The 23,449-nt window shown below is 46.1% G+C and overlaps 1 protein-coding gene across 1 annotated transcript; it reads right to left on the reverse strand.

The window, feature by feature from the left end:
- Nucleotides 1-6,182: 6,182 nt before the first annotated feature.
- Nucleotides 6,183-11,373, reverse strand: LOC123190073 (prolyl endopeptidase). The gene is made up of 10 exons (XM_044602642.1): nucleotides 11,098-11,373; nucleotides 9,542-9,761; nucleotides 9,178-9,449; nucleotides 8,903-9,068; nucleotides 7,770-8,369; nucleotides 7,315-7,695; nucleotides 7,144-7,219; nucleotides 6,860-7,059; nucleotides 6,659-6,772; nucleotides 6,183-6,565 (listed from the first exon to the last, which is right to left on the reverse strand). The coding sequence occupies exons 1-10, from the start codon at nucleotides 11,214-11,216 to the stop codon at nucleotides 6,500-6,502; spliced, it is 2,214 nt and encodes a 737-aa protein (XP_044458577.1). The 5' UTR covers nucleotides 11,217-11,373; the 3' UTR covers nucleotides 6,183-6,499.
- Between the last annotated feature and the right edge of the window lie 12,076 nt (nucleotides 11,374-23,449).

The raw sequence follows: 23,449 nt of genomic DNA on the forward strand, positions 1-23,449 counted from the left end.
ATAAGCATGGTGCACTAAACTATAAAGTAGTCATCATATTGAGCTAGCCAAACGTTCATAACGTCTGCCTCTACTCCTGCAATAGGTCTGTCACCTAGCGGTGCATCAAAGACATAATTCTTCTGTGCAGCACTAAGGATAATCCTCAGATCACGGATCCAATTCTCATCATTGCTAGTAACATTTTTCAACATAATTTTTCTCTAGGAACACAATAAAGTGGGAGCAACATCGCGAGCTATTTATCTACAACATAGATATGCTAATACTACTAGGACTAAGTTCATGATAAATTAAAGTTCAATTAATCATATTACTTAACAACTCCCACTTAGACAGACATCCCTCTAATCTTCTAAGTGATCACGTGATCCATATCAACTAAACCATGTCCGATCATCACGTGAGATGGAGTAGTTTCAATGGTGAACATCACTATGTTGATCATATCTACTATATGATTCACGCTCGACCTTTCAGTCTCCGTGTTCCGAGGCCATATATGTTATATGCTAGGCTCGTCAAGTTTAACCTGAGTATTCCGCGTGTGCAACTGTTTTGCACCCGTTGTATTTGAACGTAGAGCCTATCGGACCCGATCATCACGTGGTGTCTCAGCACGAAGAACTTTCGCAACGGTGCACACTCAGGTAGAACGCTTATACCTTGAAATTTAGTGAGAGATCATCTTATAAAGCTACCGCCAAACTAAGCAGAATAAGATGTATAAAAGATAAACATCACATGCAATCATAATATGTGAAATGATATGGCCATCATCATCTTGTGCCTTTGATCTCCATCTTCAAAGCATCATCATGATCTCCATCGTCACCAGCATGACACCATGATCTCCATCATCTTGATCTATAGCAATGTGTCGTCACATGGTTGTCTCGCCAACAATTGCTCTTGCAACTATTGCTATCGCATAGTGATAAAGTAAAGCAATTATTTGGCGCTTGCATCTTATGCAATAGAGAGAGAACCATAAGGCTTTTGCCGATAACTTCAACAAAACATGATCATCTCATACAACAACTTATATCTCATCACGTCTTGACAATATCACATCACAACATGCCCTGTAAAAACAAGTTAGACGTCCTCTACTTTGTTGTTGCAAATTTTACGTGGCTGCTACGGGCTGAGCAAGAACCGTTCTTACCTACGCATCAAAACCACAACGATAGTTTGTCAAGTTGGTGATGTTTTAACCTTTGCAAGGACCGGGCGTAGCCACACTCGGTTCAACTAAAGTTGGAGAAACTGACACCCGCCAGCCACCTGTGTGCGAAGCACATCGGTAGAACCAGTCTCGCGTAAGCGTACGCGTAATGTCGGTCCGGGCCGCTTCATCCAACAATACCGCCGAACCAAAGTATGACATGCTAGTAAGCAGTATGACTTATATCGCCCACAACTCACTTGTGTTCTACTCGTGCATAACATCAATGCATAAAACCTAGGCTCGGATGCCACTGTTGGGGAACGTAGTAATTTCAAAAAAATTCCTATGCACATGCAAGATCATGGTGATGGATAGCAATGAGAGGGGAGAGTGTTGTCTACGTACCCTCGTAGACCGGCAACGGAAGTGTTGACACAACATAGAGGAAGTAGTCATACGTCTTCCCGATCCGACCGATCCAAGTACCGAACGTACGACACCTCCGAGTTCTGCACACGTTCAACTCGGTTACGTCCCTCGAGCTCCGATCCAACAAAGTGTTGAGGGAGAGTTTCGTCAGCAGGACGGTGTGATGACGGTGATGATGTTCTACCGATGCAGGGCTTCGCCTAAGCACCACTACGATATGACCGAGGTGGAATATGGTGGAAGGGGGCACCGCACACGGCTAAGGAACGATCACGAAGATCAACTTGTGTGTCATGGGGTGCCCCCTTGCCCCCGTATATAAGGAGGAAGAGGGGAAGGTGCGGCCGGCCCAAGGGGTGCGCCTGGAGGAGTCCTACTCCCACCGGGAGTAGCACTCCCCCCTCTTGCCTTGTTGGAAAAGGAAGGAGGAAGGGAGAAAGAGGAAAGGGGGGCGACCCCCCCCCCTTCCTTGTCCTATTCGGACTAGGGGAAGGGGCGCCCAGCCTGCCCTGGCCGGCCCTCCTCTTCTCCCTTAGGGCCCATGTAGGCCCAATAACCCCCGGGGGGGGGGGGGGGGGGTCCGGTAACCCCCCGGTACTCCGGTAAAATCCCAATTTCACCCAGAACGTCTCCGATATCCAAATATAGGCTTCCAATATATCAATCTTTATGTCTCGACCATTTCGAGACTCCTCGTCATGTCCGTGATCATATTCGGGACACCGAACAGCCTTTGGTACATCAAAACACAAAAACCCTAATTACAACTTTAAGCGTGCGGACCCTACGGGTTCGAGAACTATGTAAACATGACCGAGACACGTCTCCGGTCAATAACCAATAGCGGAACCTGGATGCTCATATTGGCTCCTACATATTCTACGAAGATCTTTATCGGTCAGACCGCATAACGATATACATTGTTCCCTTTGTCATCAGTATGTTACTTGCCCGAGATTTGATTGTCGGTATCTCAATACCTAGTTCAATCTCATTACCGGCAAGTCTCTTTACTCATTCCGTAATACATCATCCCGCAACTAACTTATTAGTTGCAATGCTTGCAAGGCTTGAGTGATGTGCATTACCGAGAGGGCCTAGAGATACCTCTCCGACAATTGGAGTGACAAATCCTAATATCGAAATACGCCAACCTAACAAGTACCTTCGGAGACGCCTGTAGAGCACCTCTATAATCACCCAGTTACGTTGTGACGTTTGGTAGCAGACAAAGTGTTCCTCCGGTAAATGGGAGTTGCATAATCTCATAGTCATAGGAACATGTATAAGTCATGAAGAAAGCAATAGCAACAAACTAAACGATCAAGTGCTATGCTAACGAAATGGGTCAAGTCAATCACATCATTCTCTAATGATGTGATCCCGTTAATCAAATGACAACTCATGTCTATGGCTAGGCTTAACCATCTTTGATTCAACGAGCTAGTCAAGTAGAGGCATACTAGTGACATACTGTTTGTCTATGTATTCACACATGTATTATGTTTCCGGTTAATACAATTCTAGCATGAATAATAAACATTTACCATGATATAAGGAAATAAATAATAACTTTATTATTGCCTCTATGGCATATTTCCTTCACTCTTTGGGTGTTAATCACATAGCGATGTGAACTAGATTATTGACTCTAGTAAACCCTTTGGGTGTTGGTCACATGACGATGTGAACTATGGGTGTTAATCACATGGTGATGTGAACTATTGGTATTAAATCACATGGCGATGTGAACTAGATTATTGACTCTAGTGCAAGTGGGAGACTGAAGGAAATATGCCCTAGAGGCAATAATAAAGTTATTATTTTTTCCTTATATCATGATAAATGTTTATTATTCATGCTAGAATTGTATTAACCGGAAACATGATACATGTGTGAATGCATAGACAAACATAGTGTCACTAGTATGCCTCTACTTGACTAGCTCGTTGATCAAAGATGGTTATGTTTCCTAACCATAGACATGAGTTGTCATTTGATTAACGGGATCACATCATTAGGAGAATGATGTGATTGACTTGACCCATTCCGTTAGCTTAGCATTTGATCGTTTAGTATGTTGCTATTGCTTTCTTCATGACTTATACATGTTCCTATGACTATGAGATTATGCAACTCCCGTTTACCGGAGGAACACTTTGTGTGCTACCAAACGTCACAACGTAATTGGGTGATTATAAAGGTGCTCTACAGGTGTCTCCGAAGGTACTTGTTGGATTGGCGTATTTCAAGATTAGGATTTGTCACTCCGATTGTCGGAGAGGTATCTCTAGGCCCACTCGGTAATGCACATCACTATAAACCTTGCAAGCATTGTAACTAATGAGTTAGTTGCGGGATGATGTATTACAGAACGAGTAAAGAGACTTTTCGGTAATGAGATTAAACTAGGTATTAAGATACCAACGATCGAATCTCGGGCAAGTAACATACCGATGACAAAGGGAACAACCTATGTTGTTATGCGGTTCGACCGATAAAGATCTTCGTAGAATATGTAGGAGCCAATATGGGCATCCAGGTTCCGCTATTGGTTATTGACCAGAGAAGTGTCTCGGTCATGTCTACATAGTTCTTGAACCCGTAGTGTCCGCACGCTTAACGTTCGTTGACGATATAGTATTTATGAGTTATGTATGTTGGTAACTGAATGTTGTTTGGAGTCCCGAATGAGACCACGGACATGATGAGGAGCTCCGGAATGGTCTGGAGGTAAAGATTCATATATTGGATGATATGGTTAGGCCAAGGGGTCAGGCCCACGGGGCTATAAGTCGGTGCAAAAGGAGTTTTGCGGAGGCCAGGGGACCAAACACCGGAGACCCTGGCGTCTGGCCCTGGGCCAGATGCCGAGGCCCATGGCATTTGGGCCAGACGCCAAGGATTGTGGCGTTTGGTCCTGGAGTCCGAGTGGGACTCTTGCCTTTCGGGCAAAACCGACTTTGAGGAGGCTTTTGCTCCAAGTTTCGACCCCAGGGCTCAACATATAAATAGAGGGGCAGGGCTAGCACCAAAGACACACCAAGAAAAACCAAGCCGTGTGCCGGCTACCCCGTCCCCTCTAGTTTATCCTCCGTCATAGTTTTCGTAGTGCTTAAGCAAAGCCCTGTGGAGATTGTTATTCACCAACACCGTCACCACGCCGTCGTGCTGCCAGAACTCATCTACTACTTCGCCCCTCTTGCTGGATCGAGAAGGCGAGGACGTCATCGAGCTGAACGTGTGCTGAACGCGGAGGTGACGTACGTTCGGTACTTGATCGGGACGGGTCGTGAAGGTGTACGACTACATCAACCGCATTGATAAACGCTTCCGCTTACGGTCTACGAGGGTATGTAGACAACACTCTCCCCTCTCGTTGCTATGCATCACCATGATCCTGCGTGTGCGTAGGATGTTTTTTGAAATTACTACGTTCCCCAACAGCAAATACTTTAGATAATGATGGGAGAATGCTCCCAACATTTGCATTTAGATGTTCTTTTAGATAATGATTGAGAATCATGTCATTCCCCTCCCAGCCAAAAATAAAGAGAACGCTTCCTATCTTTTTTGGATAATGTTCATATGATTTAGTTAGGCATGAATCTCTGCACTTTTCTTGAATGCTTCAACTATCTTTTGCGGTCAACTAAAAAAAACTATATTTTTGCCATGTGCACATAGATGGTTCATTGAAATGTTCCGGTGGCATGGGAGAATATCTTCATGGCACATGAACAATTGTCCTTGAGTGTCAGATATAAAGGCAGAGGCGGAAAGTGCTCGACTGCAATTCTCAACTATCGAGCAGCAGCCTAAATCTAAACGACTTCTCATATCAGGCAATGGTTTTTGGATTGGATTTCTAATGCTTCGATGTTCCATTCGATGATATTTGCAGTGGCTTGTTGGCATATATGGGAGAATAGAAACTCCTGCGGAAATGGTGAGTCCATACCTCATCTCTTACGTGTATCTGGAAAGATCAAAGCTTACATTGACTTTATTTTGTTGAACAATGTCAGTTCTGAATGCTCCATCAGGCGTGAGACCTTGACGTCAATTCAGAAATGGGCCCCGCCACCGGAGGACCTCATGCTGATCAGCATGGATGCTGCGATCTTCTCCGGTACTGCAAAAGCTGGATATGGTGCTGTCATGCGTAATCATCTAGGAGTAATGCATGCCGCTTGTCGAGGCGTTGTTGATCATGTGCATTGTCCTGAAATTGCTGAAGCAGAGGCCATCTGCCAGGCACTTATGCTTGCTGAAAGCATAGGAGTTCAGTATTTTTTTTCCAAGTTGTTCTGATTGCCTCTCACTTGTTAACAAGTTGCAGCAGCAAGGGTTCGATAGGGCATCGACAGGTGCCATTGTTCATGATATTAAGATGAGAGCCAAAAAAGTTTGTACCTTGTACCTTTAAATATGTTAGCAGAGTATGTAATGGGGCAGCCCATGTTCTTACCAGATCGGCATAACATGACTATGGATCGTGTTGGTTAAATGAGCCTCCTGAGATCATCAGGGGCGTTATTTGTACTGAATAATTGCTGAATGAATGAGAGGTTGCTGCCCATTGTCTCAAAAAAAAAACTATTGAGCAGCATATCGTGACTGACGTATAATTTTTGTTTTGCGGAAGTGACTGACGGATAAAGTTACTCTGGGACAACGATTGCAGAGCAATGTGCCGATATGTTTTCCTTCTTTTTTGCTATGTTGAGTCATAAGCACCATTCGTTAGCATATATGGTAATCCCGTCAGATGCCGGTTATTAACACAGTAGTAGTTTCTTGGCCAACACCCGAAAGCTCTGCGTCGCTATCCATAGGTGTGCACAATAGCCGCACTACAGCTAGCTGCCCGGAGAGCCGGAGAACCGGAGATGGAACTCAGTCGATCCAAGAGACCCCCATCATCTTGGCCGCGAACGCGTAACGATCCGCAGCCTCGTCGATCTGCCAATCAGATGCAGCAGTCAGCGAACAACATTTCAGCCAAGGTGAGAGCGTACTGTGTGAGAAAAAAGAAGAGAAGAACATCGTTCGTACGATCTTCTGCGTGGAGCGGCCGCAGCCGTGGCCGCTCTTGCGGTCGATCCGGGCGACGATGGGGTTGCTCTGCGGGCTCTGCTCCACGCTCCTGCACAGGACGTGCTGCATCGTCTGACGTACGCACGCACAAGACCCACACAAATCGTCATTTTGATAGCGATCTCAACCCAAAATAGTAAGTACGGGAGACGTGCGTACCGCGAGGAACTTGAGCGTGTGCGACGGCACAACGCGGTCGTCGTGGTCCGCCGTCAGCAGCATGGTGGGAGGGTACTGCTGGTCGCCGGCGGCGCCCTTCTCCCACGGCCGCCTCACGTTGTGCAGAGGGGAGTACTTGATAAGCCAGTGGAATTCCTCCTCCTTCTCCGAGCAGCCGAAATCGCAAGCCCATGCACGACCTGGATGCATGGCAGACACTCACAAGGTGACCACTGTGGACACAAACAGGATGCGGTTTTCAGAGGAGAGGCGACAGGCAAAACCTATGGTGAACTTGTGGAACCGAAGCATGTCCATGACACCGACGTGAGCCAGAGCACAGCCGAAGAGACCGGGCCGCTGCAGTCACAAACAATGAAACAATCTCCGCTCACTACTGGAACAAATGAGCTGCAACAATCTGCAACAAAATTATAAAGACTAGCCAGCTTTACCTGGTTGATGCAGGCGGCGACCAGGAGGCCGCCGTTGCTCCCGCCTTCGATGCACAGCCGGCTCGGGCTCGTGTACCCGGCGGACACGAGGAACTCGCCGGCGGCGATGAAGTCGTCGAAGCAGTTCTGCTTGTTCGCGAGCGAGCCGGCCTTGTGCCAGTCCTCCCCGTACTCGCCGCCGCCCCGGATGTTGGCGACGCACGTCACGAACCCCAGGTTCCTCATGAGGACGACGCGGGCCGCGCTGAACTGCGGCGTCATGCTCATGCCGAACCCGCCGTAGCCGAAGAGCAGCGCCGGGTGCGACCCGTCCAGGACGATCTTCTTCCTCGACACCACGAACATCGGGATCTTGGTCCCGTCCTTGCTCGGGTAAAACACCTGAAAAAACAAGCAAGCAAGATCAACTGAACTGCAAATACACCACACATGGTTCTTGAGAAAAGTAAATGTACCTGCTTCGCTTCGAAATCCGTGCGATCGAAGCCCGGGACGGTGATCTCTCTGTATATGCTCATCTCAGGAGCCCCGGAGCTGAGATCACACCTGTAGACGATCCCCGGAGTGAGGAAGCTCGAGAACTCGACGAACACCTCGGAGTCGCCACGCCTACCGGTGATCCCGTTGACGCTGCCTATGTCGATGGGTATGCCGTGGAGCAGCTCTCCGGTGGCCAGGCTCCTCATCTGCAGCACGTACTTGACATCCGACAAATAGTTCACCAGAAGCTTGTCACCGTGGACAGCACAAGCGTATTCTAGGACAGCCTTGTCGTCTTCAGGCAGAACATCGGTCCAGGACTGCGGGTCGTTGACGTCGACCCGCGACAGTTTGTACCTCGGAGCGTCTTTGTTTGTTTGGATTGTGAATCGGGTGCCGTCGTTGGCGACGACTCCGTAGAAGGCCTCGAATTCGTCCACGAGCTTCACAAAGGGGAGCATTTCGTGGGTTCCTTTTGCTTTCATGCCTGAAAGCCCATGGGAAAGAGCTGAGAGGTCGCAGTAGTACAGCTTGTTGACCGGCTCTGAACTCTCTGAAACTGACAGGAGCACGTACTGCAACAGAAGCAGTAAAATATACTGTATCAGCTACCGAAGTGTGGCAAATTTTCGTGTTTTGACCCTTTTCTGAAACCTATTCGAGATTTGACCCTAGTTTGAAATTTTTTCGAGATCTGATCCTTTTGCTACCGCCAGAGTCTATGGCGGTAGGGTCTAACAGCCTACCGACATGGACTTTGGCGGTAGGAAACATCGCTACCGCCAACCTGGCTGGCGGTAGTCTGCACAACCCTATCGCCAAGGTGCTTGGCGGTAGGCATGAGTACGCACTGTGTTCAATACTTAGGAGGTTTTTGGCGGTAGGGCATGCAACCCTACCGCCAGGGACCTTGGCGGTAGGCTGTTATACCCTACCGTCATGGTCCCTGACGGTAGCAAAAGGGTCAGATCTTAAAAATAAATTTAAATTAGGGTCAAATCTCAAATAGGTTTCAGAAAAGAATCAAAACACAAATTTAGCCCCGAAGTGTCAACAAGATTGGTGATGAGCAAGGCAGTAGTAAGTTGGTTGGCAATGGCAAGTGTACCATGCCGTCCTCTGTAACTTCGGGGGTGTATATGTACTTTGGATGCTCGGGGTCCTTCCAGCACATGACATCGTCAGACTGGTCAGTTCCGAGGAAATGGTAGTAGACCTCGTGGTTGAGGTTAACGTCGGTCCTGATCCCGGACTCCGGCGCGCCGTCGTCGTCCCTGCATGCGCGCCAAAACCGGAGCAAGGCATGAGACAAGATGATACCCATGGATTTTACTACTGTATCAAGCAAAGCACAGAGCACTCATGCCATGAAGTGTCAGTTACTTTGGAGCCGGGAAGCGCGAGTAGAAGAAGCCCATGCCGTCGCTGGTCCAGGCGATGCGCGAGAACTTGACCCAGGACAGGGCGTCGGGGAGGCGGCGCCTGTCGCGGACGCGCATGACGCTGATGGTGACCCAGTCGCTGCCGCTGGCGCTGGTGCCGTAGGCGAGGTGCTCGCCGTCGTCGCTGACGCCGATCATGGAGAGCGACACCGTGGCGTCGTCGCTGAGCTCGCCCGGGTCCAGCAGCACGCTCGGCTCGCCGCCCAGCCCGTGCTGCACACACGATTGATTTGGAGACGATCAGTGCTGTGGAGGCGTTGCCTCTGAAGTGAAGAAAAAGGTGTATGCGGCGGTTTGGTGTGCACCTGGACGTAGAGGGCGCTGTGGGGGAGGAGGCCGGGGTTGTGGAAGTAGAAGTAGGTGCCGGCGCGCTTGAAGGGGGCGCGGTAGCGCGGGTGGTCGAGCAGCGCCGTGAGCTGCCCGCGCAGGCGCCCGCGGTGGTCGCAGGTGGCGAGCACGGCGTTCGCCAGGGCCGCCTGCGCGCCCACGTACTCCTTCACCTCCTCCGACTCCAGCTCCTCCATCCTGACGAGCCCATACGTTACCCACGGCACGAAACAACAACGTGACAGACAGCCAGCGCCACAGGCAAAGAGGTTCGAACGTGTACTACAGTAAAACTGTAAAAAGCGCGAGCTTCGGTGTGCTTCTGAAGAAGCTTCAGAGAAGCATGTGGGTGGCGTACAGATACAGTACAGCTTGCCGAGAGCTGTGTGCTCAGTGCTCAGTGCTCTGGGTGCAGCCGCGGTGAAATGAATGGAGCAGTGATCCTCCTCTCCTCTGGCGTGGTGAATTTTTTAGCAGCAAGTGTGGTGTTATTACTGCAGTCTCCAAGGAGGTGTCATCTTTTGGTGCATAGGGGCGCATGAGCGCCACGAGCGGTGTACTCGATCTTGATGCCACCACGGTGAAATGAATGGACCAATGATTCTCCTGTGCCGTCGTGCAAGTGTTTTGGCTGTAGGGGTAGTTGCAAAAACGATGCATTTCTAGTTAAAAAAAACTGTGCCGTATGTGCTAAAATGATAGAAATACATCCAAGGGACTGTTCCTTGTCCTAGACCCGTACTTTTTCTTTTTGAAGATAACCCGTACTTTTTCTTGAAGGAAAAATGAAACTTACCTTCCTAGTAAGATGAACTGCATGTACTGTGTGCTAAAAAAAAGTTTTGCTAAAACACATCTAGATGTGTCATAAATATTGCACATCAAAGTCATATGTCATTGATTTTATATTGAGATTCATGTGAATATTTTTTTTCTTTATACTTGATTCACTCACTTAGATGTGCAATAATTAGAGCACATCTAGATGTGCCCTATACACACCTCTAAAAAAATGCATCTTCTGTGTGTGCGTACAAATGCTATCTAAACCGTACTGCCTTTTTTGAAGGAAAAATAAATCCGTGCTCTAATAATGTTTTCCTAACTAAACTGTTTTCCTTTGTTCTTTCACCAATAATATTTGGCAGCACCAATATGACAGCCATGGGCCATAGCAACATAGCACGCGCATGAATCAAGGATCTACCCGCAAAAAAGAAAGAAAGTATGGACCAAGCCATGGCTTTTGCAAAAACAAAAGAAAAGGAAAAACGGATTTCATGGTATGGCCGGATGGATACGTTAGCTGAAAACGCAAACAAATACTCCTTCTTCTTCTTCTTCTTCTTCTTCTTCTTCTTGAACACAACAAATACTCCTGCATCTCTCGGGTTGGCATGTATCAAGCTGGAGTTCATACATGCGCAGGCCGAAGAAACGCTCTCGCGAGTGTGCTTTCCAGATCGAAGAGAAACAACAAAAAACCAGACCCCTGGAACATGGTGGATACTACGAGCAGATTCAGATTACTCACCATCTGTAGGGGTCCGGCACAAGAACGCCATGGTAGTCATCCACAATGTCGCCGTCGCGGCGGGCCGGAGGGTACCGGAGAGGAGGCAGCGGCTCGTCGGCGGCGGCGAGGGAGCCCATGGCGATTAGGCGGTGGTGAAGCAATACACAACGCCCGCCGCCCCGCCCCAGGTGTGTCTGGGTGTAGTTGGTAGTGTATTGAATGAAACTGAATGGATGAATGCCCTCCCCGGCGAGCGGAAGCACAAAGAAGTCGCAGGATGACAACACATCACGATGCCAACCCGCAGTATAAATAGAAGTAGATAGTAGAGAGTGTGTGTGTCTCCAGGATGTGATAACGTGGCGAGCATTATTCTTGCTCCATACAACAAAAAGTTGTTCGCCAGCTACTAGTTGTATTTGAATATAAAGAAATAAAAAGAGAAACACCTACCTAGAACGTACTTCCTTCGTTTCGAATTACTTGTCACAGAAATGGATTTATCTAGATGTATATTTTAGTTTTAGATATATTCATTTCTGCAACGAGTAATTTAGAACAGATGAAGTACGTATGAAGTCATGAACCAAGTTTCCTGGTGAGCTTTGTGATGGACACCTCTGCCCCGCACTGTGGGCACGAATGGGAACGGCTTTGCCTTTTGTGTTACTCCCTCCATTTCAAAATATAGTACGCCCATGTTTTTCGAGGTTCAACTTTGATCATAAATTTAATCAACGAGACCAACTACGGCAGGGAAAAAGTTATATAATTAAAAACTTCTTTTGAATACGAATTCACTGATATAATTTTTGCTCCCGCCGCAATCGGTGTTGGTAGTTAAATTTATGGTCAGTGGCGGAGCCAGCAAATTGCCAAAGCCCGGGCATCTCGTAAGCTAAAATTTACTTTGGTCTATCAAACATGGTAAGTACTCCCTCCGTTTTTTAATATAAGATGTTTTAGGTGTTCCACATGTTGTCTAGATCCATACTAAAATGAATGAATGTACACACTAGAACATGTCTAGATACATTTGATACGTGTGGAATGTGGCCAAAAGCTAAAACATCTTATATTTATGAACGGAGGGAGTATCATATATTTGAATAAATGTCATGTGCAATATATACACTGATCTTTTATAGATCAAAGAAGTAAATAAAAACTTGAATACAATACCAAATCAAATAACTCACCTAGTTGCCACTTGCCTTTAGCCCTAATTGTTGGCGCTCTGCTACTGGATTTCTCTTGGTCATGCCCTTCAACGGGTTGAGCGCTCGCTGCCGGCCTGCCGCTGCTCATGTGGTTAGTGTCGACGCTGACGACCCAACGTCCGATCGAGCCAGAGTTGAATTCTCACTGGTGGTACAGGAGGATTCGCCGTTGTGGCGCCCGCGCTTGTGCTTCCGATCTTGACCGTCGCCCGCCGGAGTCATAGCCGAGGCCTGGCCGCATGTTATCTCTGATCTCTTTTGCAATCTTACCGGCCGATGTTAATCTGGCTGCCGAGTTCCGTCAGGCGATGGTCTGCATCGCGCCCTCGCCGCGTCGGAGGCGCAGCCGCGCAGCAGATGGTAAGGTCGCGACTCCGATCTCGCGTTCCTGCGCACGAAAACGAACAGGCATCGATCGATTTTGCTTCAGTCCATTTATGGATCGATCAAGCAAACAAGGCCTACTGGTTGTTGTGGTCCATGTGATTGCTTAGCTGATATGAGTAAGGCCCAAACTGCAGAAAAACGCTCAGACTGGCCCAGTTAAAGAAGTTTACGTACTTTCCATCGTATTTTCTTGTTTTTGAGCATTTTTGACGCATACGATGCCTAGAAAGGTTTGTTATAGTTCAAAAAATTGACGGGATGGAGCCTGGGCACGTGCCCAGGATGCCCGTACGGTAAATTCGCCCCTATTTACGGTTAAAGTTGAAGCACGTGGATAGAGAAAGCACTATATTGTGGAATGAAGGGAATACGTAGATAAATGAACGGGATATGGAAAAGAAACATGAAAAAGGGATATGGTGGTGGGAGCAGAGAGGGGTGAAAGAGACGGCGGAGCTGGCTGGGATGTCGCCATGGGGATGTAAGAGTGTTGCCATGCACCAGGACGCGTCGCTGTCGGCCTGTCACGTGCGGGGGCACGGCTCTGACCAATCGGCTCGATCTTCTGCGCGGGCTGCTGGTTTTGTCTACGCTGCTTCGGGCTTCGTAGTCTAGCCTTGAACACGGGAGTCTAGGCACGTTCAACCGAGGGATGAATCTGGATGGACTTGGGTGGTAGGATGGACTTGTAGAATTTCTTCCGGTGAAACCTACGTTTATATGTACTTCCTCCGTTTCGAATTATTTGTCATAGAAATGGATGTATTTAGATGTATTTTAGTTTTACGTATATTTATTTTCACGATGAGTAATTTGGAACGTAGGAACTATATGTCAGGGCTTCTCTAACGACGTGCCTCAAATCAAATCACACACACCAAATTTTCCGCGGACGCGTTGGTCATCCAATCCGGCACATCAAATAAAGTATACATGACATTTTTATTAACACCGAAAAAAATTCATACCAAAAGATACCACCGTTTAAATCTTCTCTTGCCGTGGGCACGTCCGTGGCCCACGTCCTGCTATTCGCCCGACGTGGCATGTCCGTATCCACCTCCTACTCTTTGTCGAAGTCCACCGCCTGGTCATGAACATCGCCGATAGACGTGGATGGTCTGACCTCGTGGTTGATATGGCAAGGCGCGAGCGGCGCAGAACTGCCGATGTTGGTAGCATTCCCGTCCGCGATAGCCTGCGTCGCCTCCGTGTTCGACCCAGCCGTGATCTCCTCGAACACGCGATCGTTCTCCTTCTCGTTGACGCAGAGCAACCACCGCTTGCGGACGATGGCACACGCGATGTGCATGGACTCATACAACACCTCTATGCGTTCCACGCGCCGCGCCTACGCGCTGTCGACGAGTGATCTCGTGTTAGCACATACTACTACTTTGGTACCGAAATATACAAAAATGTCTATATTTTGATATGCAGAGCGTAGTTGTGTAAGCTAATATATATAGAGAGAGAGAGGAAAATCATCATCTACGGTCTAACTTGGAAATTAAAGCTTAGCTCAATTAAGCTCCTACAAATGAATCAACTGCACTAAGGATAGGCACTAGGTACCTGTTCAAGTAGATGGCAAGGCGACCGCTGAAGGTTGATCGGTTGCTGGGATGCAGTTGAATCCGATGGTAGTGGGGGCAGTCTCGGCGGCGTTATCCCCCATGACACATCCCCATTAGCCTCTTCGAACCGAGATCTAAATTTCACCGCTTGCACCGCCCATTTGAGGACCAATTTCAGTCTAGTCCGAGTCGGCATCCGAGCACGCTCTGTATCATTGGCCTCAGGGATGATGACCTCTGATGCATTCCTCATTTCTATATCCATGCACATTTCGCACATCTTGATTTCCCGCTACAAGCCCGCCACTAGATCTGGGTTCTCGCATCTGAGAGTATGCATTTTCTTCACCTCCCGCATGCACTCCATCCAGTAGAACACCGTGTCGTCAATCCTTTTTGCCCCGCGCCAACCACATCCTTGTCGCTGTCTCTCGACGTCGTGTCACACAATCGATTGAGGAGGCCCACGCGGTGTTGGGGAACGTAATAATTTTAAAAAAATTCTACGCACACGCAAAATCATGATGATGCATAGCAATGAGAGGGGAGAGTATCGTCCACGTACCCTCGTAGACCGTAAGCGGAAGTGTTATGAGAACGCGGTTGATGTAGTCGAACGTCTTCACGATCCGACCGATCCAAGTACCAAACGTACGGCACCTCCGAGTTCAGCACACGTTCAGCTCGATGACGTCCCACGAACTCTGATCCAGCAGAGCTTCACGGGAGAGTTCCGTCAGCACGACGGCATGATGACGGTGATGATGCTGTTGGGGAATGTAGTAATTTCAAAAAAATTCCTACGCACACGCAAGATCATGGTGATGCATAGCAACGAGAGGGAAGAGTGTTGTCTGCATACCCTCATAGACCGTTCGCGGAAGCGTTATATCAACGCGGTTGATGTAGTCGTACGTCTTCATGTCCGACCGATCCAAGTACCGAAAGCACGGAACCTCCGAGTTCTGCACACGTTCGGCTCAGTGACGTCCTCGCCTTCTCGATCCAGCAAGAGGGGCGAAGTAGTAGATGAGTTCCGGCAGCACGACGGCGTGGTGACGGTGTTGGTGAAGAACAATCTCCGCAGGGCTTCGCCTAAGCACTACGAAAACTATGACAGAGGATAAACTAGAGGGGACGGGGTTGCCGACACACGGCTTGGTGTTTCTTGATGTGTCTTTGGTGCTAGCCCTACCCCTCTATTTATAAGTTGAGCCCTGGGATCGAAACTTGGAGCAAAAGCCTCCTCAAAGTTGGTTTCACCCGAAAGGCAAGAGTCCTTCTCGGACTCCAGGGCTAGACGCCAGGGTTCCCGGCGTCTACCCCCTAGACGCTAGGGTTCCTGTCGTCTAGCCTCTGGTCTCCGCAAAACTTCCTTTTGCACTTTCCAAAAGCCTTGTGGGCTTTCCCCTTTGGCCCAGATAAAGTGTTCTCGTGCCCAAACATTTCGGGAAACATCCGGAATCCCTTCCGGTGAATTCCGGAACCCTTCCGGAGATCAAACACTACTATCCCATATATCAAACTTTATCTCCGGACCATTCCGGAGTTCCTCGTCATGTCCGTGATCTCATCCCGGACTCCGAACAACATTCGGTCATCAACATACATAACTCATATAGTAGTATATTGTCAACGAACGTTAAGCGTGCGGACCCTACGGGTTCGAGAACTATGTAGACATGACCGAGACACCTCTCTGGTCAATAACCAACAGCGGGACCTGGATGCCCATATTGGCTCCTACATATTCTACGAAGATCTTTATCGGTCAGACCGCATAACAACATACGTTGTTCCCTTTGTCATTGGTATGTTAGTTGCCCGAGATTCGGTCGTCGGTATCTCAATATCTAGTTCAATCTCGTTACCGGCAAGTCTCTTTACTCGTTCCGTAATACATCATCCCACAACTAACTCATTAGTTGCAATGCTTGCAAGGCTTATAGTGATGTTTATTACCGAGTGGGCCCAGAGATACCTCTCCGACAATCGGAGTGACAAATCCTAATCTCGAAATACGCCAACCCAACAAGTACCTTTGGAGACACCTGTAGAGCATCTTTATAATCACCCAGTTACGTTGTGATGTTTGGTGGCACACAAAGTGTTCCTCCGGTAAACGGGAGTTGCATAATCTCATAGTCATAGGAATATGTATAAGTCATGAAAAAAGCAATAGAAACAAACTAAACGATCAAGTGCTAAGCTAACAGAATGGGTCAAGTCAATCACATCATTCTCCTAATGATGTGATCCCGTTAATCAAATGACAACTCATGTCTATGGTTAGGAAACTTAACCATCTTTGATCAACGAGCTAGTCAAGTAGAGGCATACTAGTGACACTCTGTTTGTCTATGTATTCACACATGTATTATGTTTTGGGTTAATACAATTCTAGCATGAATAATAAACATTTATCATGAAATAAGGAAATAAATAATAACTTTATTATTGCCTCTAGGGCATATTTCCTTCAGTCTCCCACTTGCACTAGAGTCAATAATCTAGATCACATCGCCATGTGATTTCACATCAATGGTTCACGTCACTATGTGATTAACACCCATAGTTCACATCGTCATGTGACCAACACCCAAAGGGTTTACTAGAGTCAATAATCTAGTTCACATCCCTATGTGATTAACACCCAAAGAGTACTAAGGTGTGATCATGTTTTGCTTGTGAGAGAAGTTTAGTCAATGGGTCTGCAACATTCAGATCCTTATGTATTTTGCAAATTTCTATGTCAACAATGCTCTGCACGGAGCTACTCTAGCTAATTGCTCCCACTTTCAATATGTATCCAGATTGAGACTTAGAGTCATCTGAATCAATGTCAAAACTTGCATCGAGTAACCCTTTATGATGAACCCTTTGTCACCTCCATAATCGAGAAACATATCCTTACTCCAGCAAGGATAATTTTAACCAATGTCCAGTGATCTACTCCTAGATCACTATTGTACTCCCTTGCCAAACTCAGGGCAGGGTATACAATAGGTCTGGTACACAGCATGGCATACTTTATAGAACCTATGGCTGAGGCATAGGCAATGACTTTCATTCTCTTTCTATCTTCTGTCGTGGTCGGGTTTAGAGTCTTACTCAATTTCACACCTTGTAACACAGGCAAGAACTCTTTCTTTGACTGTTCCATTTTGAGCTATTTCAAAATCTTGTCAAGGTATGTACTGATTGAAAAAAACTTATCAAGCGTCTTGATCTATCTCTATAGATCTTGATGCTTAATATGTAAGCAGCTTCATTGAGGTCTTTATTTGAAAAACTCCTTTCAAACACTCCTTTATGCTTTGCAGAATAATTCTACATTATTTCCGATCAATAATATGTCATTCACATATACTTATCAGAAATGTTGTAGTGCTCCCACTCACTTTCTTGTAAATACAAGCTTCACCGCAAGTCTGTATAAAACTATATGCTTTGATCAACTCATCAAAGCATATATTCCAACTCCGAGATGCTTGCACCAGTCCATAGATGGATCGCTGAAGCTTGCACATTTTGTTAACACCTTTAGGATCGACAAAACCTTCTGGTTGCATCATATACAACTCTTCTTTAATAACTCCATTAAGGAATGCAGTTTTGTTTATCCATTTGCCAGATTTCATAAAATGCGGCAATTGCTAACATGATTCGGACAGACTTAAGCATAGATACGAGTGAGAAACTCTCATCGTAGTCAACACCCTGAACTTGTCGAAAACCTTTTTGCGACAATTCTAGCTTTGTAGATAGTAACACTACTATCAGCGTCCGTCTTCCTCTTGAAGATCCATTTAGTCTCAATGGCTCGCCGATCATTGGGCAAGTCAATCAAAGTCCATACATGGATCTCATCTCAGATTTCATGGCCTCAAGCCATTTCGCGAAATCTGGGCTCATCATCGCTTCCTCATAGTTCATAGGCTCGTCATGGTCAAGTAACATGACCTCCAGAACAGGATTACCGTACCACTCTGGTGCGGATCTCACTCTGGTTTACCTACGAGGTTCGGTAGTAACTTGATCTGAAGTTACATGATCATCATCATTAGCTTCCTCACTAATTGGTGTAGTAGTCACAGGAACAGATTTCTGTGATGAACTACTTTCCAATAAGGGAGCAGATACAGTTACCTCATCAAGTTTTACTTTCCTCCCACTCACTTCTTTCGAGAGAAACTCCTTCTCTAGAAAGGATCCATTCAAAGCAACGAATATCTTGCCTTCGGATCTGTGATAGAAGGTGTACCCGACATTTTCTTTTGGGTATCCTATGAATACGCACTTCTCCGATTTGGGTTTGAGCTTATCAGGTTGAAACTTTTTCACATAAGCATTGCAACCTCAAACTTTAAGAAACGACAGCTTAGGTTTCTTGCCAAACCATAGTTCATACGGTGTCGTCTCAACGGATTTAGATGGTGCCCTATTTAACGTGAATGCAGCTATCTCTAATGCATAACCCCAAAATGATAGTGGTAGATCGGTAAGAGACATCATAGATCGCACCATATCTAATAAAGTACGGTTATGACATTCGGACACACCATTACACTGTGGCGTTCTAGGTGGCGTGAGTAGTGAAACTATTTCACATTGTTTTTAACTGAAGGCCAAACTCGTAACTCAAATATTTTACTTCTGTGATCATATCATAGAAACTTTTATTTTTGTTACGATGATTCTCCACTTCACTCTGAAATTCTTTGAACTTTTCAAATGTTTCAGACTTGTGTTTCATCAAGTAGATATACTCATATCTGCTCAAATCATCTGTGAAGATCAGAAAATAATGATACCTGCCGCGAGCCTCAATATTCATCGGACCACCTACATCAGTATGTATGATTTCCAACAAATCTGTTGCTCGCTCCATTGTTCCGGAGAATGGAGTCTTAGTCATCTTGCCCATGAGGCATGGTTCGCAAGCATCAACTGATTCATAATCAAGTGATTCCAAAAGCCCATCAGCATGGATTTTCTTCATGCGCTTTACACTAATATGACCTAAACGCCAGTGCCACAAATAAGTTGCACTATCATTATTAACTTTGCATCTTTTGGTTTCAATATTATGAATATGTGTATCACTACGATCGAGATCCAACAAACCATTTTCATTGGGTGTGTAACCATATAAGGTTTTATTCATGTAAACAGAACATCAATTTATTCTCTTACTTAAATGAATAACCGTATTGCAATAGACATGATCAAATCATATTCATGCTTAACGCAAACACCGAATAACACTTATTTAGGTTCAACACTAATCCCAAAAGTATAGGGAGTGTGCGATGATGACCATATCAATCTTGGAACCACACACATCGTCACTTCACCCTTAACTAGTCTATGTTCATTCTGTCACTCCCGTTTCGTGTTACTACTCTTAGGAACTGAACCAGTATCAAATACCGAGGGGTTGCTATGAACACTAGTAAAATACACATCAATAATATGTATATCAAATATACCTTTGTTCACTTTGCCATCCTTCTTATCCGCCAAATACTTAGGGCAATTCCTCTTCCAGTGACCAGTCCCTTTGTAGTAGAAGCACTTAGTCTCAGGCTTAGGACCAGACTTGGGCTTCTTCACTTGAGCAGCAACTTGCTTGTCGTTCTTCTTGAATTTCCCCTTCTTCCCTTTGCCCTTTTCTTGAAACTAGTGGTCTTGTCTACCATCAACACTTGATATTTTTCTTGATTTCTACCTTCGTCGATTTCAGCATTACGAAGAGCTTGGGAATCGTTTCCGTTATCCCTTGCATATCATAGTTCATCACGAAGTTCTACTAACTTGGTGATAGTGACTAGAGAATTCTGTCAATCACTATTTTATCTGGAAGATTAACTCCCACTTGATTCAAGCGATTGTAGTACCCAGACAATCTGAGCACATGCTCACTGCTTGAGCTATTCTCCTCCATCTTTTAGCTATAGAACTTGTTAGAGACTTCATATCTCTCAACTCGGGTATTTGCTTGAAATATTAACTTCAACTCCTGGAACATCTCATATGGTCCATGACGTTCAAAACGTCTTTGAAGTCCCGATTCTAAGTCGTTTAAGCATGGTGCACTAAACTATCAAGTAGTCATCATATTGAGCTAGCCAAATGTTCATAACATCTACATCTACTCCTGCAATAGGTTTGTCACCTAGCGGTGCATCAAAGACATAATTCTTCTGTGCAGCAATGAGGATAAACCTCATATCACGGATCCAATCCGCATCATTGCTACCAACATCTTTCAACTTAGTTTTCTCTAGGAACATATCAAAAATAAAACAGGGGAGCTAAACACGAGCTATTGATCTACAACATAGATATGCTAATACTACCAGGACTAAGTTCATGATAAATTAAAGTTCAATTAATCATATTACTTAAGAACTCCCACTTAGATAGACATCCCTCTAATCATCTAAGTGATCACGTGATCCAAATCAACTAAACCATAACCGATCATCACGTGAAATGGAGTAGCTTTCAATGGTGAACATCAATATGTTGATCATATCTACTATATGATTCACGCTCGACCTTTCGGTCTCAGTGTTCCGAGGCCATATCTGCATATGCTAGGCTCATCAAGTTTAACCTGAGTATTCTGCGTGTGCAAAAACTGGCTTGCACCCGTTGTAGATGGACGTAGAGCTTATCACACCCGATCATCACGTGGTGTCTGGGCACAACGAACTTTGCCAACGGTGCATACTCAGGGAGAACACTTTTATCTTGACATCTTATAATGCTACCATCAATCAAAGCAAGATAAGATGCATAAAAGATAAACATCACATGCAATCAATATAAGTGATATGATATGGCCATCATCATCTTGTGCTTGTGATCTCCATCTCCGAAGCACCGTCATGATCACCATCGTCACCGGCGCGACACATTGATCTCCATCATAGCATCGTTGTTGTCTCGCCAATCTTATGCTTCCACGACTATCGCTACCGCTTAGTGATAAAGTAAAGCATTACAGCGCAATTGCATTGCATATAATAAAGCGACAACCATATGGCTCCTGCCAGTTGCCTATAACTCAGTTACAAAACATGATCATCTCATACAATAAAATTTAGCATCATGTCTTGACCATATCACATCACAACATGCCCTGCAAAAACAAGTTAGACGTCCTCTACTTTGTTGTTGCAAGTTTTACGTGGCTGCTACGGGCTTAAGCAAGAACCGTTCTTACCTACGCATCAAAACCACAACGATAGTTTGTCAAGTTGGTGCTGTTTTAACCTTCGCAAGGACCGGGCGTAGCCACACTTGGTTCAACTAAAGTTGGAGAAACTGACACCCACCAGCCACCTATGTGCAAAGCACGTCGGTAGAACCAGTCTTGCATAAGCGTATGCGTAATGTCAGTCCAGGCCGCTTCATCCAAAAATACCGCCGAACCAAAGTATGACATGCTGGTAAGCAGTATGACTTATATCGCCCACAACTCACTTGTGTTCTACTCGTGCACAACATAAACGCATAAAACCTAGGCTCTGATACCACTGTAGGGGAACGTAGTAATTTCAAAAAAATTCCTACGCACACGCAAGATCATGGTGATGCATAGCAACGAGAGGGGAGAGTGTTGTCTATGTACCCTCGTAGACCGTTCGCGGAAGCGTTATATCAACGTGGTTGATGTAGTCGTACGTCTTCACATCCGACCGATCCAAGTACCGAAAGCACGGAACCTCCGAGTTCTGCACACGTTTGGCTCGGTGACGTCCTCGCCTTCTCGATCCAGCAAGAGGGGCGAAGTAGTAGATGAGTTCCGGCAGCACGACGGCGTGGTGACGGTGTTGGTGAAGAACAATCTCCGCAGGGCTTCGCCTAAGCACTACGAAAACTATGACAGAGGATAAACTAGAGGGGACGGGGTTGCCGACACACGGCTTGGTGTTTCTTGATGTGTCTTTGGTGCTAGCCCTACCCCTCTATTTATAAGTTGAGCCCTGGGATCGAAACTTGGAGCAAAAGCCTCCTCAAAGTTGGTTTCACCCGAAAGGCAAGAGTCCTTCTCGGACTCCAGGGCTAGACGCCAGGGTTCCCGGCGTCTACCCCCTAGACGCTAGGGTTCCTGTCGTCTAGCCTCTGGTCTCCGCAAAACTTCCTTTTGCACTTTCCAAAAGCCTTGTGGGCTTTCCCCTTTGGCCCAGATAAAGTGTTCTCGTGCCCAAACATTTCGGGAAACATCCGGAACCCCTTCCGCTGAATTTCGGAACCCTTCCGGAGATCAAACACTACTATCCCATATATCAAACTTTATCTCCGGACCATTCCGGATTCCTCGTCATGTCGGTGATCTCATCCCGGACTCCGAACAACATTCGGTCATCAACATACATAACTCATATAGTACTATATCGACAACGAACGTTAAGTGTGCGGACCCTATGGGTTCGAGAACTATGTAGACATGACCGAGACACCTCTCTGGTCAATAACCAACAGCGGGACCTGGATGCCCATATTGGCTCCTACATATTCTACGAAGATCTTTATCGGTCAGACCGCATAACAACATACGTTGTTCCCTTTGTCATCGGTATGTTACTTGCCCGAGATTCGATCGTCGGTATCTCAATACCTAGTTCAATCTCATTACCGACAAGTCTCTTTACTCGTTCCGTAATACATCATCCCACAACTAACTCATTAGTTGCAAGGCTTGCAAGGCTTATAGTGATGTGTATTACCGAGTGGGCCCAGAGATACCTCTCCAACAATCGGAGTGACAAATCCTAATCTCGAAATACGCCAACCCAACAAGTACCTTTGGAGACACCTGTAGAGCACCTTTATAATCACCCAATTACGTTGTGACGTTTGGTGGCACACGAAGTGTTCCTCCGGTAAACGGGAGTTGCATAATCTCATAGTCATAGGAACATGTATAAGTCATGAAGAAAGCAATAGCAACAAACTAAACGATCAAGTGCTAAGCTAACGGAATGGGTCAAGTCAATCACATCATTCTCCTAATGATGTGATCCCGTTAATCAAATGACAACTCATGTCTATGGTTAGGAAACTTAACCATCTTTGATCAACGAGCTAGTCAAGTTGAGGCATACTAGTGACACTCTGTTTGTCTATGTATTCACACATGTATTATGTTTCCGGTTAATACAATTCTAGCAT

The sequence above is a fragment of the Triticum aestivum genome, chromosome 2A (genome assembly GCF_018294505.1).
Source record: "Triticum aestivum cultivar Chinese Spring chromosome 2A, IWGSC CS RefSeq v2.1, whole genome shotgun sequence".
Lineage (NCBI taxonomy): Eukaryota > Viridiplantae > Streptophyta > Magnoliopsida > Poales > Poaceae > Triticum > Triticum aestivum.

Coding starts and splice junctions, on each gene's coding strand:
- LOC123190073 (XM_044602642.1), bottom strand. CDS start 11,216: ATGGGCTCCCTCGCCGCCGCCGACGAGCCGCTGCCTCCTCTCCGGTAC. Junction 8,370..8,902: donor AAGTTACAGAGGACGGCATG/GTACACTTGCCA, acceptor CTTCTGTTGCAG/TACGTGCTCCTGTCAGTTTC. Junction 7,696..7,769: donor CGGATTTCGAAGCGAAGCAG/GTACATTTACTT, acceptor TTGTTTTTTCAG/GTGTTTTACCCGAGCAAGGA.